Source organism: Polypterus senegalus, chromosome 6, assembly GCF_016835505.1.
Source record: "Polypterus senegalus isolate Bchr_013 chromosome 6, ASM1683550v1, whole genome shotgun sequence".
Taxonomy (NCBI): Eukaryota; Metazoa; Chordata; class Cladistia; order Polypteriformes; family Polypteridae; genus Polypterus; species Polypterus senegalus.
Window position 1 is genome coordinate 179,417,948 of NC_053159.1, and position 15,119 is coordinate 179,433,066.

At 41.5% G+C, this 15,119-nt stretch overlaps 1 protein-coding gene across 1 annotated transcript in view; it reads right to left on the reverse strand.

The window, feature by feature from the left end:
• Positions 1 to 15,119, reverse strand: part of LOC120530679 (dynein heavy chain 11, axonemal-like) — a 645,801-nt gene that overhangs the window by 439,915 nt on the left and 190,767 nt on the right. The window contains 4 exon segments of the mRNA XM_039755100.1: positions 60 to 186; positions 7,339 to 7,430; positions 11,331 to 11,555; positions 12,559 to 12,681. Coding sequence (XP_039611034.1) covers positions 60 to 186; positions 7,339 to 7,430; positions 11,331 to 11,555; positions 12,559 to 12,681 — 567 coding nt within the window.

Sequence of the window (15,119 nt, forward strand, 5' to 3'; positions counted from 1 at the left end):
AGCAGAGGCTGCCCAGGGTCATCCTTAATGAAGCACCCCACCCAAATTGTTCTATTTACCTTGACCGGCTGAGTTCCTTTGGACACAATCTCTAGCAGATCCATAGCAGACACAAAATAAAAGCGAGGAAACGTGAGTCTCTTGGTCTCCAGGTACTCCGCTAAAGCCTTCTCGCATACCGACAGTCTTGGGAAGAGAAAGAAGAAAAAAAATGAAATACTAATAAGAGTGAGACATCTTCAATCTGTTAATGAGCACAATGTTAAACTGCCAGAGAGCAATATGGCAATATGTTCGCTATCCTGTTCCTAACCCTAAAACCCCACATAGCTGCTATATCTGTAAAGAGAAGCAATTACACGATAATTGCGCCATTACACCCGTTAACGACTGTGCGGTTCAGGTGGCCTTTCACCTAGCCCACTTTGAATGTGTCTAAGCCTCTGCCTCGTTAGAGTGGGAGCGACAGAGGAGGAAGCTCTGATAAATCAAGAGCGGCTCGGGCACACGGCCTGGAAAGTTTCTGGATGCAGACGTAGAGCTGGCGAGAGCAGGTCGAGAAAGTGTGTCCCCCCAGACATAACAGCAGGGCCGTCTTAACAGCATTATAGCCAAAAGGGCAAAGCAGTACACTGGAGCCCCTACCTACACAACCACTCAGCAAAGTCGCAAACATACATAGATTAGTGTGGAGCCACCGGGCAACTGCCCAGTGTGCCCATGCATTAAGATGGCCCTGCCCAACAGGGCTGAAAAAGGCTGATGGGAACATTTGAACACCACACCTACTGCACCCTGCAATTCAATCAAAGTGTTCAAGAAAACTAAAGACGCATCACCCCTTATGGTCAAGAGTGACAGATGGCCTTTGAATGTTTTCAGGGTGGGGGAATGTGAGGGTGCTGTGTGTCACACCTGTGTTCCTGAATATCACCATTCCTGGCTCTATTGAAGTAAGCAGTGCCACTCCAGGATGTGAGGGGGTGCTCACCACCCACAGCTTTGAGAAGCCACCTGGTGAGGGCAAACAATCCCAAACCACAGTGCCCAGAGCTGGCCCCTGCCCCTTCTATAAAAACCAGGCAGTCCCAGAGAATGGTGCCTGACTTTGGAGGTGGAACCTGATCTGGAGGAGTCTCTGATAAGTTGTTTGTGTTTCCTATCTTGGGAACCCTTCAAGCCGTCTTGGCATGTTGTGCCATCGTGCACAATTTATGTATGTTTCGCTTTTCAAACGGGGCCACCCAACATTCAGAGTGGCTCTGCTGTTCGTCCGCTGGTCACACAAGTGACTGTTATGTTTAAGCCAAGGTTCCTCCCTTGGCTTAGGTTTATATCCCTATTGTATGGTTCTTTTGTTCATTTTGATTCTGTAAGTTATTTTTTGTCTTATTATGCATCTACAAGGGGGGCCCAAGAATACGCAGAATTGTTAAATTAACAAAACTCTATTATAAAAGGAACTGCAATTTCCTTTCAGTCACCTTCAGAATTCTCTCCTTGAAATGCACTGCCCTCATCCCAGAGCTTCTCCAATTTCTGCACACATCTCCTGTATTGCATTTCTAGAGCCTATCCTATCTCAGCAGGGTTCAAAGGCTGGTTTTGTCTTTTTGTTGCACATTTTCAATTTCTTTGTGTGTGTGTGTTGCTTTCTTTTGTTCATGATTTGCAAAAGCCAATCTTAGAAAGTTAAAGCTGTGAGCTAAACTCATATTAGTGTTTGCTTCATTGGAATAGAATATAATTTTCTTTCATAATCATAGACAATGGTATAGCCTCTTATCCCCCTATAAGTTAGTAAGAGACAGGACTTTCTTGCTATAACTGAGATAACTGTATTCTTTACATTTTATGTATCGGCATTAAAGCCTGTGTTATGTTCCACGTGTTTTGTGGGCGATTCCCCCCCAAGAGGTGAGACCACCTGCCAATCACAGCCAGGAACATAAATCTGGAAGGTCTCCCACAGTTCCTGGTGGTTCATTTCACATTCACTGACGAGTTGGTGAGGATCTCAGTAGCAGATCATTCAGTTTATGGAGTTTCTTGTAAGTATTATCCTTTTGTGATATTTGTGGTTTATGGCCTCTTTTGATTCTGTTATTGGATTTTGCTTCTTATTTGTGTTTTGGGACTTGGTTGCTGTGGATTGCCTTTTTTATGACAAATCCCTTTTTGTTTGTTTTTGTTATATTTTGCATTTTCCTATTTTTTGCTAATACTGTAAATGTTTCATTTTATAAAGATTAGATAGATAGATAGATAAATAGATAGATAGATAGATACTTTATTCATCCCAAGGGGAAATTCACATAATCCAGCAGCCCTCAGATTACAGTTTGGATTATCGATACAAGCCAGGTTTTTTTTTTTTTGTTTTTAATGGTTTCTCTCCCTTGCAAGGCATTTTTGTAGAGTTTGACACCTTAGTCCATGTTTTGAACCTGTAAAACCATTTCTCCATTTTCAAGGCCTGTGTTGGCCACAGCAAGTTGGGTGCAGTTGGGGGCAAACTGGTTTGAAGTGAGCCTCTTCTAGGCAGGCCAGTGAAGGTCCAGAGGCTTCGTGCATAAGGAAGAATTCACACTAAAACATGGCGTATGGACAAAAGCGGAAATGGTCGTACAGATCCAAAAAAATAAATCCAGATGTATAAATCTGTGTGTGCGCCAACTTCCACGTTTTTCCACTCCATAAATCCTAGTCAGTGTGAAAAGTAATGCACATGCACACGCCTGCTGCCACTCCCCAACTCCTCCCAGAATTACACCCCTCTGAATATGCAAATCAATATAAATAGCCCTTAAGTTCAGCATTCTGTGAAAACACAATGGCAAAAGCACAGGGGAAAATAGAAGAATTTCAGCGAATACCAAGTGGAGGCAAGGAAAAACGTACTATTTGTTGGTTTAAAGAGTGGTATAAACAACAAAAGGAAGTTGATCGAGTGACATAGAGTGTCGGAGAAACTCGAAAGCTCAAGTTCACAAAGTCGCACAGTGCCCAAAATAAAAAAGAAGTTGGCAGATATCAAAGTCGCCGTGAAAAGGCGAGTCATAGCCCACCGTCTGAGTGTCGTATGAAAGCTTATTTGGGTACAGAGAAAAAAAACTAGGGACACAGTGGGGAAAAACTCTAAATTTCCACTTTAATCTCGTAGTTTATTTTGTCATGAAAGTAGAACATCATAAACTTCATCTTAAAATCGTTTAATTTACTAGTTTCTCAAATCCCATTGTAACTAAAGTAGCACGTTAAATGCTTTGTTTTGTATTTGATCTTTTAAGTGCTCTGTGTGTTTGAATCACTACGTGCTTTTTAAACGGGCTTTCTCTTCCTCCGACAGGACACAAAATCCATTACATTCGTGATATTACAGATCTCTGAATAATTTAAATACTGAGATGTATACTTGATATAATTTTCATGATGATAGAAATTAAAGCATGTATTAAACATGGGAACACGGTGGCGCAGCGATAGTGACGAGCTGGCACCTCGTCCAGAGATTGTTCATGTCTCACTCAAGATGCTTGGTGCACCTTAATGAAATAATTTATTGCAGCAGTACTGTCTCTTTCAGCACATCGTTCCCATCACTGCACTGGGGCATTGGGATCCACACACAGACCAGAGGGTAAGCAGCCCCCTACTGCCATCACCAAAGCCCAAGCTTTTCCTGGTTGGCCTCCCATTTATCAAACCAAACCCTTAGACTTTTGAAAAGAGTCAATGCTGTTGGTCACCTGCATGTAGGCAGCCCTTATAGTTGCATGTTTTCTGTGGTGTTAAACTGCAAGGAATGTGAATGGAGCTTTTAATGCTGTTTTATAATACTGTATGTGTGGAGTTGCTCTTTTAAGATACCAATTAATGACAGGGCATTTGAGCGAGTACACTGAAACTTTTACTGTTTCTTGTCTGCAGACATTTAATTGAGTCAAAACCATGAGGCACTCCTGTTTTTTAAGGCTTTATTGCCAATACATAGTTGTGATTCATAGCAATTTGAAATCAACTTGAAATGGTTTTCTGTCATTTTTATAATGTTACCAAAAACTGCTTTAGGCGCTTTCAACCTCCCAGGTCAGCAGTACCTTTATTACCTGAGGCGGCTAAGGAAATTCAAGGTCTCGCCAATCATTTTGAAAACGTTTTATGCCAGAGCCATAGAGACCATCCTAACAAAGAGCTGCACATCTTGGTTTGGGGAATCGCTCAGTCCGAGGTCACCTGCAGAGGGATGTGCGTTCAGCAGAGCGCATCTTAAGGTCAGCACTGCCCTCTCAGTGCTGCAGGACCAGGGCAATTCAAATAATTATGGACTCTACCCACCCCAGAAACAGGCTGTTCAGCCTGCTCAACTTGGGCAAGCGGCTAAAAAACCCTCATGTCGAAGACCAAGAGACTCAAGAGGAGCTTAAACCTCAGGCCATCTGAACCCTGAACTCTGACATGCCAACCAGCATTTGAACCTAAAACTCACTTTAACTTACCGTACCACCACTTTGTAACTTACTTTCAATGTAGTTTCACTTAATTTAATTTAAATGAATTTAGTTAGTTTTAGTTAATTTTGTTCATTTTAATTTCTTTTTATGTTCTCATGTAGAAAGTATAGGGAAAGTATTTTAATCGTCCAAAAATTTGACCTCAAGATTTTGTTTTAGACCTCCCTGAGTCCAATTTACTTTCTCATATGGAAAGTATTGTAATCATCCAAAAATTCGATTTCAAGATTTTGACGAATCTCGACATTTTAGACCTCCCCGAGTCCGAAAATACCATCTTTGGAACTATATCTGTGTTTGTGTGTGTGGGTGTATGTAAACACGATAACTTGAGTACACTTTCACTTAGGTCAACTAAATTTTACATACAAGTATTAGGTACAAAATCTTGATTGCTGGATTGAATCCTTGATGGGCAGCACAGCATTCTGTGTGAAGCCAAAGTGGTGTGAGGCCTCAAAAACAGTATTACAAAGCAGGCCAGAATCCAATCTACCCTTCCCAAGAAAAGGTTCATTCTTCTGCAGCCCAAGTGCCAACTCAACTGCCTGGCTTCGGCCTACACTAGGCCAAATGAGACTTGGCTTCAAATCTTCCAAAAACATATATGCAAAATCCCCAAATTGTCATGATTTGGCTTTACGTGGATTAGTGAGTAGTATTATGTGCTGTGTTTTGTAATGTCTTCCACCATTTTGAATTCTCGTTGTTCTGTCCGATTACCTGCATTTCCAGTGGTGTGGCCTCGGAGGTTGTGACCTATTTGTAATTGACGCAACGAGATAAAATAACGACTAGACTTCATTTGGTTTTCTGATCTACGGATAACAACCTCTCAAAAAGCCCAGTGCAGACGTTACTCGTGGTTACTTTTGGTTTTGACCTTGTGCTTTGTCTCTCAATCTTGATTATTGTCTCTTGGATTTTGAATCTAGGTTCCTGTTTTTCAAACCTTTTTATTTGTTTTGTTTTTCATTTTGCATCCCCCTGTTTTCTTCAAAATGTTATCTGCCAGTTCACTGTCAGAACAACAATATAATCAAAATGTGGGAGGGGATTACCATAAATCCCTGGCTTGAAAGGAGATGAATAATAAAGAATCTTTATAAAAGGAGAATTTATTGACAAAAACAGAAAAATATAATGAAAGACTCAAAAGAGCAAAAAAGAGGCAAAAGTAACTGCCAAACAGGTAATTCAAAAACAAACAAATCCCAAAAATTCTAAGTTATAATCTTAAAACAGAAGCAAAAAGAATAGAAAATAGCAGAACATCCAGTAAAAATAACATTACTCACAAACTGAATTCCTAACTCCACCAAAGTGCATTCAATGAACCGCAAGGGACTCCACTTCCCAGCTTTACTATTAAGGGGCTAAGGGGCGTTCCCAAACAAGGATACATGGGGTAGCCCTCCTTAAGGGGTTCCACAACAAAATATATGGAACATAAAGACATTGAAAGAAACAGTGCATAGACAATTCTAAAAATAATAACATAATTAATACATGATACATAACGACTAAATGACTAATGAACAGAACAAGAGTAACAGAAATAATCATAATAAGTGGTTCAAATGGAAAAATGATTGAAAAAGGAATCTAAACATAAGCCAGGGAAGGAACTTTGACTAGAACACAACATACAGCGGTGCAGTGGTTAGAGCTTCTACCTGACTGAGCGTGGCAGCGTGTGAGAATGTGTGTCCTCGGATGGTCTCTCACTCTGACACAGTGTGGCTATGGCTCTGATTGCTAATAAGCATATTCATAAAATAATTAGGATGCACATCCGTCTTGTTTAAAATTGTCCAAAATGTTTCCAGGGCAAGATTCAATCTGTGAATGCTACAATTGAGTTCCAGCCTCACTAGGTCACATGTTTTGGGCCTGCTTCAAATTAACATCATTTCTGACAAAAATCTTTAATTGGCTATCAGACAGCCTTGGTGTCACAATCCCTCCTAATCCATTAACAGCTGTGTCTGGTGGGCTCACCGAGGGGCTTAAATTGGAGAAGGACAAAAAAAACTGTAATTGCCTTTACTTCACTATTGGCACATAGATTTATCTTGCTTAACTGGAAGAATCCTAACTCACCTCTTTTAAGTCAGTGGATAATTGATGTTATATAGGGTGGTCCAGATCTAATTATGCAATTTTCATTACGCTATCACTTATTAAGTTAATTACATAGAAAATCACCCGAAAAATCCCGGACCATCGAGAAGTGTGTGAACTGACAACATGAAGAATCATCTTTGCACCAAACTGGAATTGTCCCCGCATAAATCAGAGTCATCCAGATGATCTGGATCTGCATAATTAGATCTGGACCACCCTGGATATTGTTTGAAATTGGAAAAAATCAAATCACTTAGAGGAAAGACTTTTTCAAAACCTGACAGGACCTAATCAATAGCATTTTAGAATAAGCATTTAAATTGAGGAAGCAGATTCTCTCCCCTTTTTTCTTTTTTTTATCTATTTATTTGTATTCATTTATTCATCTACATATTTTTACTATTATTAAAGTTTTGCTCTGCTGACCTGGCTCTCTTTCTGATGGTTGGGGCTCGATTAGTCTCAAACCTAGTTTTGGTAAACTTGACTTGCTTGTATGGAATGTTATTTGATTTGAATAAAATTAATAAAATGTGTAAAAATTAATAAATAATTTGGAACCTCATTGATAAACTCTCCTTTCATTCCAAAACTAGCAAGGAATGCTAAAGTTCTAAAACCATTTCTGCTCATACTGGTTTCATAATTTTGCAGGATAACACAGTCACGTCTGCTTTCCTGAGTTAAACATTCAAACCTTTGTTGGAGCGCTTCAAGTTTTTCCAGAAATCCTTCCTGGTTAGTCACTTCGATAACTTTTCGGGTCTGAACAACAGATGATATTAGATTCTGTGTACAAAAAAAAAGAAAAACAGGAACAGACATTAAAGTGAGACGCTTCCAAAATTCAGCCTTTGAACAAACTTATATAATGCAGAAATCCTTATTGTATCTTGTTGTTGTTATAATGCAGTGTCGGTACTGTGAGAGAAAAAATTATATATCTAAAAGTAACAATTTGGTGCATAAAGTGTTTTGGTGTGCAGTGTACGTTTAAAAGAAATATATAACATTTGTCTTAGAAAAAGCATGAAAAGTCAGTGCTTTTTTTTGGCTGGAATGCCAATCCTGCTACCAACCACCAAGTTTTCCCTCTAAGTTGGGGGACCTGCTTACAGATTAATGTCATACCAGGATGGAGCAATTGCAGGTTAAGGGCCTCAACGGAGTAGAGTCACTTGTGCCATTGTGTGGGATTCGAACCGGCAACCTTCCAATTGTCAGAGCAGATCCCCAGCCTCACAGCCACCACTCTATCCCAATATAGTAGAATAAGAACTTTATTTTATGCTCTCTGAAAACATCTCATGTCTTTCAGCCAGTCAGAGTAAATATTGAGATGGTGCAAGCCAACGAACCAATCAAAGTGAATGTCAAGATAATGTGCAAGCATTAATTCAGCACTGTTATGCAAATTGAGTTGTCTGCAATTTGAGTCTCTGCCTTTATTCTGTGACCATTTGCTGACGACTTTTGCTCTGGCCACTGTCCCTTAGAACAGGGGTTCCCAAACTTTTGGACGTCAAGTACCACCTGAGGTTAAGTGAGTTGCATTGCGTACCACCCGCACCTTGTTGAAAGGGAGGGAGAGTTGTACGAGGGGGAGTTTGGGTCTAAACTGCCCCGAAATCTAAATAAAAGTTAAAGAATGGTAAGAAATTATGCAGAAAATTAATTAAAAAATTTGTGCATGTACATAAATTGATAAATTCTGCCCCGAAACTAAATTTTGCCTTCGGCCTGTATGTGACGCAGTTACCGAAGACGAAATGGTATCGTCTTTGTGCTTAGATCTAGTGACTACGATGCGATACAGCGGCAGTGCACGTGTAACAACAAACGCGAACGGTTTCTGTGAGGCAGAGTTACCGAAAACTAAATAGTGTCGGCGTTGTGCTTCCATTTAGTGACCAAAAGCTCAAACAGTGAAGAAGTAGAAGTTGACTTCCGCGAAACGGAATTATGGTAGCGTTAAATGAACTAAATACTGATTCGAATAATAGGTTTTATTTATTCAGATGACGAAATTTCACACCACACTAAATTTGGGAATCCACGTATTATTGCATTTAAACAGTTTCATTGGTTTTTGCTCACAACAGGAAGAGAAATTAAGGACACATTAGACAAGTTTCCTCCTGCCTGGTTCTTTGGCTTACTTAACTATTTAAAGAGGTCCTAGTTGAGGACAAGATTTGTTTCTCTAATATATTTACAGTCTATTTCTTCCACAGTTTTTGGTGCCCAACATTAAGGCCATCCAACTCCTATGAATGAGGGACACCCAGCAGATTGGGAATCTTAAGAGGAGTGAAGCAGACGAACCAGCCAAATCCAGTTGGGCCACGTCCGGCAAAATTTAGGACGAGCCCATTCTCATCTGCGTGAGACCTGAGACTCTGTTTAGATGCAACTTTACCAGCTGAGGAATGAACTTATCCTTTGGGGATAGGGTGTTGGGTCTGAATCCCATGCTGCTATTAAATTGTATTTGAACTAGAGTTGCAATAATAAAACAGCAGGTTAAAGTCCTACTCTAGACTGCAACCAGCGCTGGGTAAAAGCCCCAGGCTGCTATAGCAGTTTAAAAAGTGTACATTTCCAGAGCTCAGGGTTAATTTGGGTTCGTTTTTGTCAGCTTTTTGATCTTCTTCCCAATGTGCTCTAAAATTTTACCCAAGATGTCGTAATCATGCTTTCCCCCTTCGGAATTTCAATTGGGATGATATTTGTACCTTAGATTTGGAGAACAATTGGTGGTTCTACTTGGAGTTTTTATTGGGTTGATATTTGTACATTAAAATGGACCATGGGGGGCGGGTCCTCCCAAGGTCAGAACAAGAATTGCCCTTACACAACCATTTACCATCCAAAAAAGGAAAAAAGCCAGTATGCCATACTGTACCAGCTCACTTCAAGCCCTGCTGTAATGTTCTGTTAAATTAACTTTTCTTGGTTTCACATTTTTGAGATTCTTGCATCCATTTAGGGTTTTTGATTATGGAGATTAAGTGTTCTATTTTGCTTTATCATTTTGGCACTTACAGAAAAATGCTAAAAAAAGAAATTGCATTGTTTTATTGTTTTCCATGGGGATCAGTATTTGTTGTTCCAGTAACTTCCCAGAAATGTCAGGGTGTATGACATAATTGGGGAAAACATCAAAGTGAAAAAGTTGGTCAAAGAATTTCAATAGGAAACCAAGATAAGCAGAATTCCAGCAAGAGGAAAACCCAGATAGAGAATTAGATGTGCAAGGATATACTGGATAATATTTATAAATACATAAAAATTTGAGTAGATAATTATAGCATTAGACAAAGTGTATTGCCATAGCCATGTTCCTGCAACACCATTGGATTACAATGAGCCCTCAGAAGTTGTCCCTCATCAGCTTGAGTTAACAATAGAACTCCTTGCCTTGGCATAGCAGCAACTGTTTCTAAATACTGTTAGTGGAGCATTCCCTGGTGACATCAGCTGAGCGTTCTCTCTCTCAACTCCCACCTTACTGTGCCATCATAACCACTGCAGTTGGCCAGACCAGAAATCGGCGCCTGGATGCTTGGCCAACGCATTGAGTTCTCCTAGAGGCTGCTTCTGAAGACTGTTGTAATCCAGACATCACAAGCTCATGGCGGGCCACTGGCAGTTGTCACAGAGCCAATGTGCCAACTGAGATATCTGGTGGTGTGGGTTCACAACAACACTACAAGCATGACAGAAAGTAAGAGAGGGAATTTCAACAGGAGGCTAAGGAAGACATATGGTTTTACCAGTGTCACACACGTGCGAATAGGAGGAAGCTGAAGGACTTAAAGAATACTGTTAACATGTCCGCCCTGGGGGCGGTCAGGTGCACTGACTCTTTTACTCAGTCTCCTGCAGACCTTTCCCGGGAAATCCCACCAGTATCTGGTGCCTCAGCTCAGAGAACGTCACTTCTGGTCCCGGGCCTGAGGACTACATCACTTCTGGCCCCGACCCAGAGGACAACATCACTTCCCCCAGACTCCCTATAAAGCCTCTCTCCCCTCCTCAGAATTTCAGTTCTGTTTTGGACTCAGTCTTGTCAACTACTCTGGTCTTACAATTCTTTACTTTTGCAGCCAGGAACATATTATACAGGTGGCTGCCCCAAGATGGAAGATGGATAATTCCACCAACAGAAATGAAATAAGCTAGAAGCTTAGGTACAGAATGGGGAAACAAATCCATTATAAGGAAAACATGAGCAGGAAGAGGAGAGGTTGGTCAAATAATTCCACCAGAAACAATATAAGCAAATTCCCACCAAGAAGCCAAACATGACAGAGAGTTGGACCCGCAGAAACATGTTGGAGGTTAATGCTATATCACAAGTAAAACCACCACTAGAAAAACCAAGACATGGGAATAGAACACAAGACCAGTCAGGACACATAATTATAGGATCAGGAGACAAATTGCATGAAGTATTTCAACAAGTGGCAGAAGGACAAAATTAAGAGAGTATTTCATCTAAATAAATGGAGATTTTGTTTGGCATTCTATGCCAAGAAAAGTCCAAGATTGTGTAGCATTCGAGAAGAGAAATGCATGAAGTTGTCCAAGTTTAGCACAACACACCAGTGAGTCAGACCCACAAGAAGTCAAAGAAACAACTTCTTTAGATCCAGCTCCCAAAACCAGGAGAAAACTAGACATAACCTGAAAGTCAAGGTTGATGCTTTCAAATCTCTTGGCATCCTCTGACAGCTGTTTTCGGATGTCCTCGGAATTAGTGAAGATGCTTTCTAAGTGGGCCCATGTTCTCTGTACCCCCATCCAGATTGAGATGACCATGTCTGCCACCATCAGCTTCTTTTGCCAGCTTGTGACCTGAAGCAGGAAGTACTCCACATATTTACTCATCAGGATGTTCTGCAGCTGGACCTATGGGAATAAGAGCACATTAAGAAGTACAATGAGAAGGGAACAGACAGTGCAGCCTTACGCCAAGCAGCAGCGGAAGCGAAGCCAGTGTCGTCTCACATACGCATGGAGTGTTTTACAGCGCCAGAAGAGAATAGCTGAAAACTCATTTAGAGTGGATAGGCAATCCAATTCATCAGTAAAGAAAAATTACAGCTGGAGTAAAAGTCAACATCTGACTAGGAGAACAAGCCAGCAGTAGCATAGAGTCAATTGCCCAGAGGATGATGAAAGCAGCAAACCAACAGTACTTGGTGGTACCAAAGTGACTGCTGACACAAGGACAAGAATGAACAAAAAGTTCAATTTGTTCTCTGCCTGTTGAAGGACACGATGATATGTTGTATGTCCTACAATATGTACAGTTTAGGTTTTCCAACTTCACCTACCAAAATTGAATAGTTAACTTAGAGTTAGCCAGGAAAATACACACTTCGAAGGACCATGTTAGGAATCAGACACCGAAAATTGGATTGACCTGGTTTGTTTAGACAATTCGGCCATTTCTGATACGGCCTCATTCTCTCCAGACTCCAATGTAGTCAATGTATGACCAAAGTCAGCACCACTAGTTCAGCCGCAGGGTGAGTGGTTAACAGTATGAAGAGGATTTAAGAAGTTAACAGAACTTAAAATATAGTTCCTTGGCACCCAAATCACCAATTCAGACCTTGAATAAATTGTCAGCATTCGGCAACCCATCTGTTGAGGTTAAGAACAAGAAAGTGTTCAAAACTGGCAACTCCATGGTGTAGAATGTTAGAATCTCAGCAATTGTTAATGTTAATCCAGCAATTAAAGTTCAATGCCTCCCGAACAAATATGTCCAACACAGAGGCTAAATTGGACTTTCTGGATGACGAAGTGTTTATGTTATTGATGCATGTTGGCACTAATAATATATATTTGCAACAATGTGAGGTGTTAAAGAGGTGTAAAATAATAAATTCCATGAATTAAAAACCTGATTGTCCTCTAAGGTTTCAATTAGATTCTCATCTGGCTTCAGGAGTGGAGTTCCTGTGCTCTGATGATCTTCATAGGAGAAATTCATCAACCCCCATGTCTGGTTTATCTCTGATAGCACCTGAAACGAGAAAACAAGTTTTTCCTTCTCAGTGTTCTGAATTTTCGGATTCCGTTTCATCTAATCTGAGGCCACTGGGGCCAGAGGCAATTCTGGTGCATTTCCATCACAGAAAACTCTAAGCCATTTATATTATACTGCTAACTGAAAAGCTCCATAACCCTGGGCTCAGATCTCCACAAGGGTCCATGTCTGTGAGGTGTTAGTTTGTCTTTCCCAGCTCTGCATGATTATCCATCCATCCACCCATTATCTAACCCGCTATATCCTAACCACAGGGTCACGGGGGTCTGCTGGAGCCAATCCAAGGCAACACAGGGCACAAGGCAGAAAACAAACCCTAGGCAGGGCACGAGCCCACCACAGGGCAAACACACCCACACACACACAAACTAGGGACAATTTAGGATCGCCAATGCACCTAACCTGCATGTCTTTGGATTGTGGGAGGAGACCCACACAGACACAGGGAGAACCCAGGAAGCAAACCCGGGTCTCCTAATTGCGAGGCAGCAGCGCTACCCACTGTGCCACCATGACACCCGCTCTGCATGATTATTTCCTCTTAAATTTCAAAAGATGTGTCTGTCAGGTTAATTGATAGTTAGAAATTGGCTCTGTATGAGTGTGTGATGTCTTATGGTGAGTTCCTACCTTGTGCATGGTGCTGCCTGAATAGACTTCCAGGCCCCAATGACCCCAAACATACTCTACAATTGTTGATGACCCATATGAAGAATTGTACAACGATCAGCCACAACATTAAAACCACCTGCCTAATATTATGTGTAATATAATGATTCAGTGTAATGTGTATTATGTGTAATATTATGATCCTCCTTGTGCCACCAAAACAGCTCTGAGCTGTTGAGGCATGGACTCCACAAGACGTCTGAAGGTGTCCTGTGGTATCTACCACTAAGACATTATCCGCAGATCCTTTAAGTCCTGTAAGTTGCGAGGTGTTACCAGCACACCCCACAGATGCTCGATCGGATTGCTGAGCTGAGCCTTTATGGTTTAAGCAAAAGGAGATTAAGAGGAGACCTTGAACTTTTGGTCATGTTCCTCTAACCACTCTTGAACAATTTTTGCAATGTGGCAGGGCACATTATCCTGCTGAAAGAGACCACTGTCATTAGTGAATACTGTTTCCATGAAGGGGTGTATGCTGTCTGCAACTAACTTTAGGCAGGTGGTACATGTCAAAGTATCATCCACCTGAATTCCATAACCCAAGTTTTCCCAGCAGAACACTTGCCCAGAGCATCGCACTGCCATCACTGGCTTGCCTTCTTCCTATAGTGCATCCTGCTGCCATCCCTCCCTCAAGTAAACGACACAGATTCACCTGGCCGTCCACATGATCTAAATGAAAATGAGATTCATCAGAGCAGGCCACGTTCATCCATTGCTCCATGGTCCAGCTCTGATGCTCATGGTGCCCTTTCAGTGGTGGACAGGGGTCAGCATGGGTACTCTGACCAGTGTCACAATAAGTAGACACAAAAGTTGAAAAAAGGTTTGGGGTAGCCACCCATATTTTGTTCCCTGGCTGTAGAAGGGTATAAAATATGCCAATGATGTGCATAGATTTGAGTTCAATATGGAGCTGATGGTATGAACATAAGATGGCGGCTTTAAAGGCGTGAACAGGAAATGAGGTCATCTAGGGTGGGATCAGAAGGGTCCTCCTCCATAGGCTTGGACCCGGATGTGACGTCACGAAAAGGGCCAGAACTGGAAGGGTCTTCATCCATGGGTTTGAGACCAGAAGTGACATCATCGGGCCCGGAACCAGAAGTGACGTCGTTGGGGTCAGGAGGAATTTCCTGTGAACGGTTTGCAGGAAAGTGAGAAAAAGAGTCAACACACTCCGCCACACCCTGATCTGGTGCGGAATTACTTTTGTTCAGGCCCTTCAGATGTCTGTGTGACACCAGCCTGTAGCTGGAAAGTCCCATATGCAGCAAGCTGTGATGCATTGTGGGTTCTGACACCCATCTCCCATGGCCAGCATTAAGTTTTGAGAAATTAATGTTATAGTAACACATGATTAGGAACAGCACACACCTGCCTAAAGTCCCATAGCTGAGCAAAAACCAAGCCATGAAGTTAAAGAAATTACCTGCAGAGGTTAGTGATGGGATTGTGTCAAGGCACAGATATGAGGAAGGCAATTCCTGCAGCAATGAAGGTTCCCAAGAGCTCCATATCCTCCATAATTCTTACATGGAAGAAGTCTGTAACAACCACGAGAACTAGAGTGGGCCACCCATCCAAACTGACCAATCAAGGAAGAAGGGCCTTAGTAAGAAGAGTGACCAAGAACCCGATGGGCTGAGGTCCAGATAATCTATGTGGAGATGGGAGAAATTTCCAGAGAGGAAAACCACCACTACAGCACTACACTGATCTGGGCTTTGTGACAAATGACA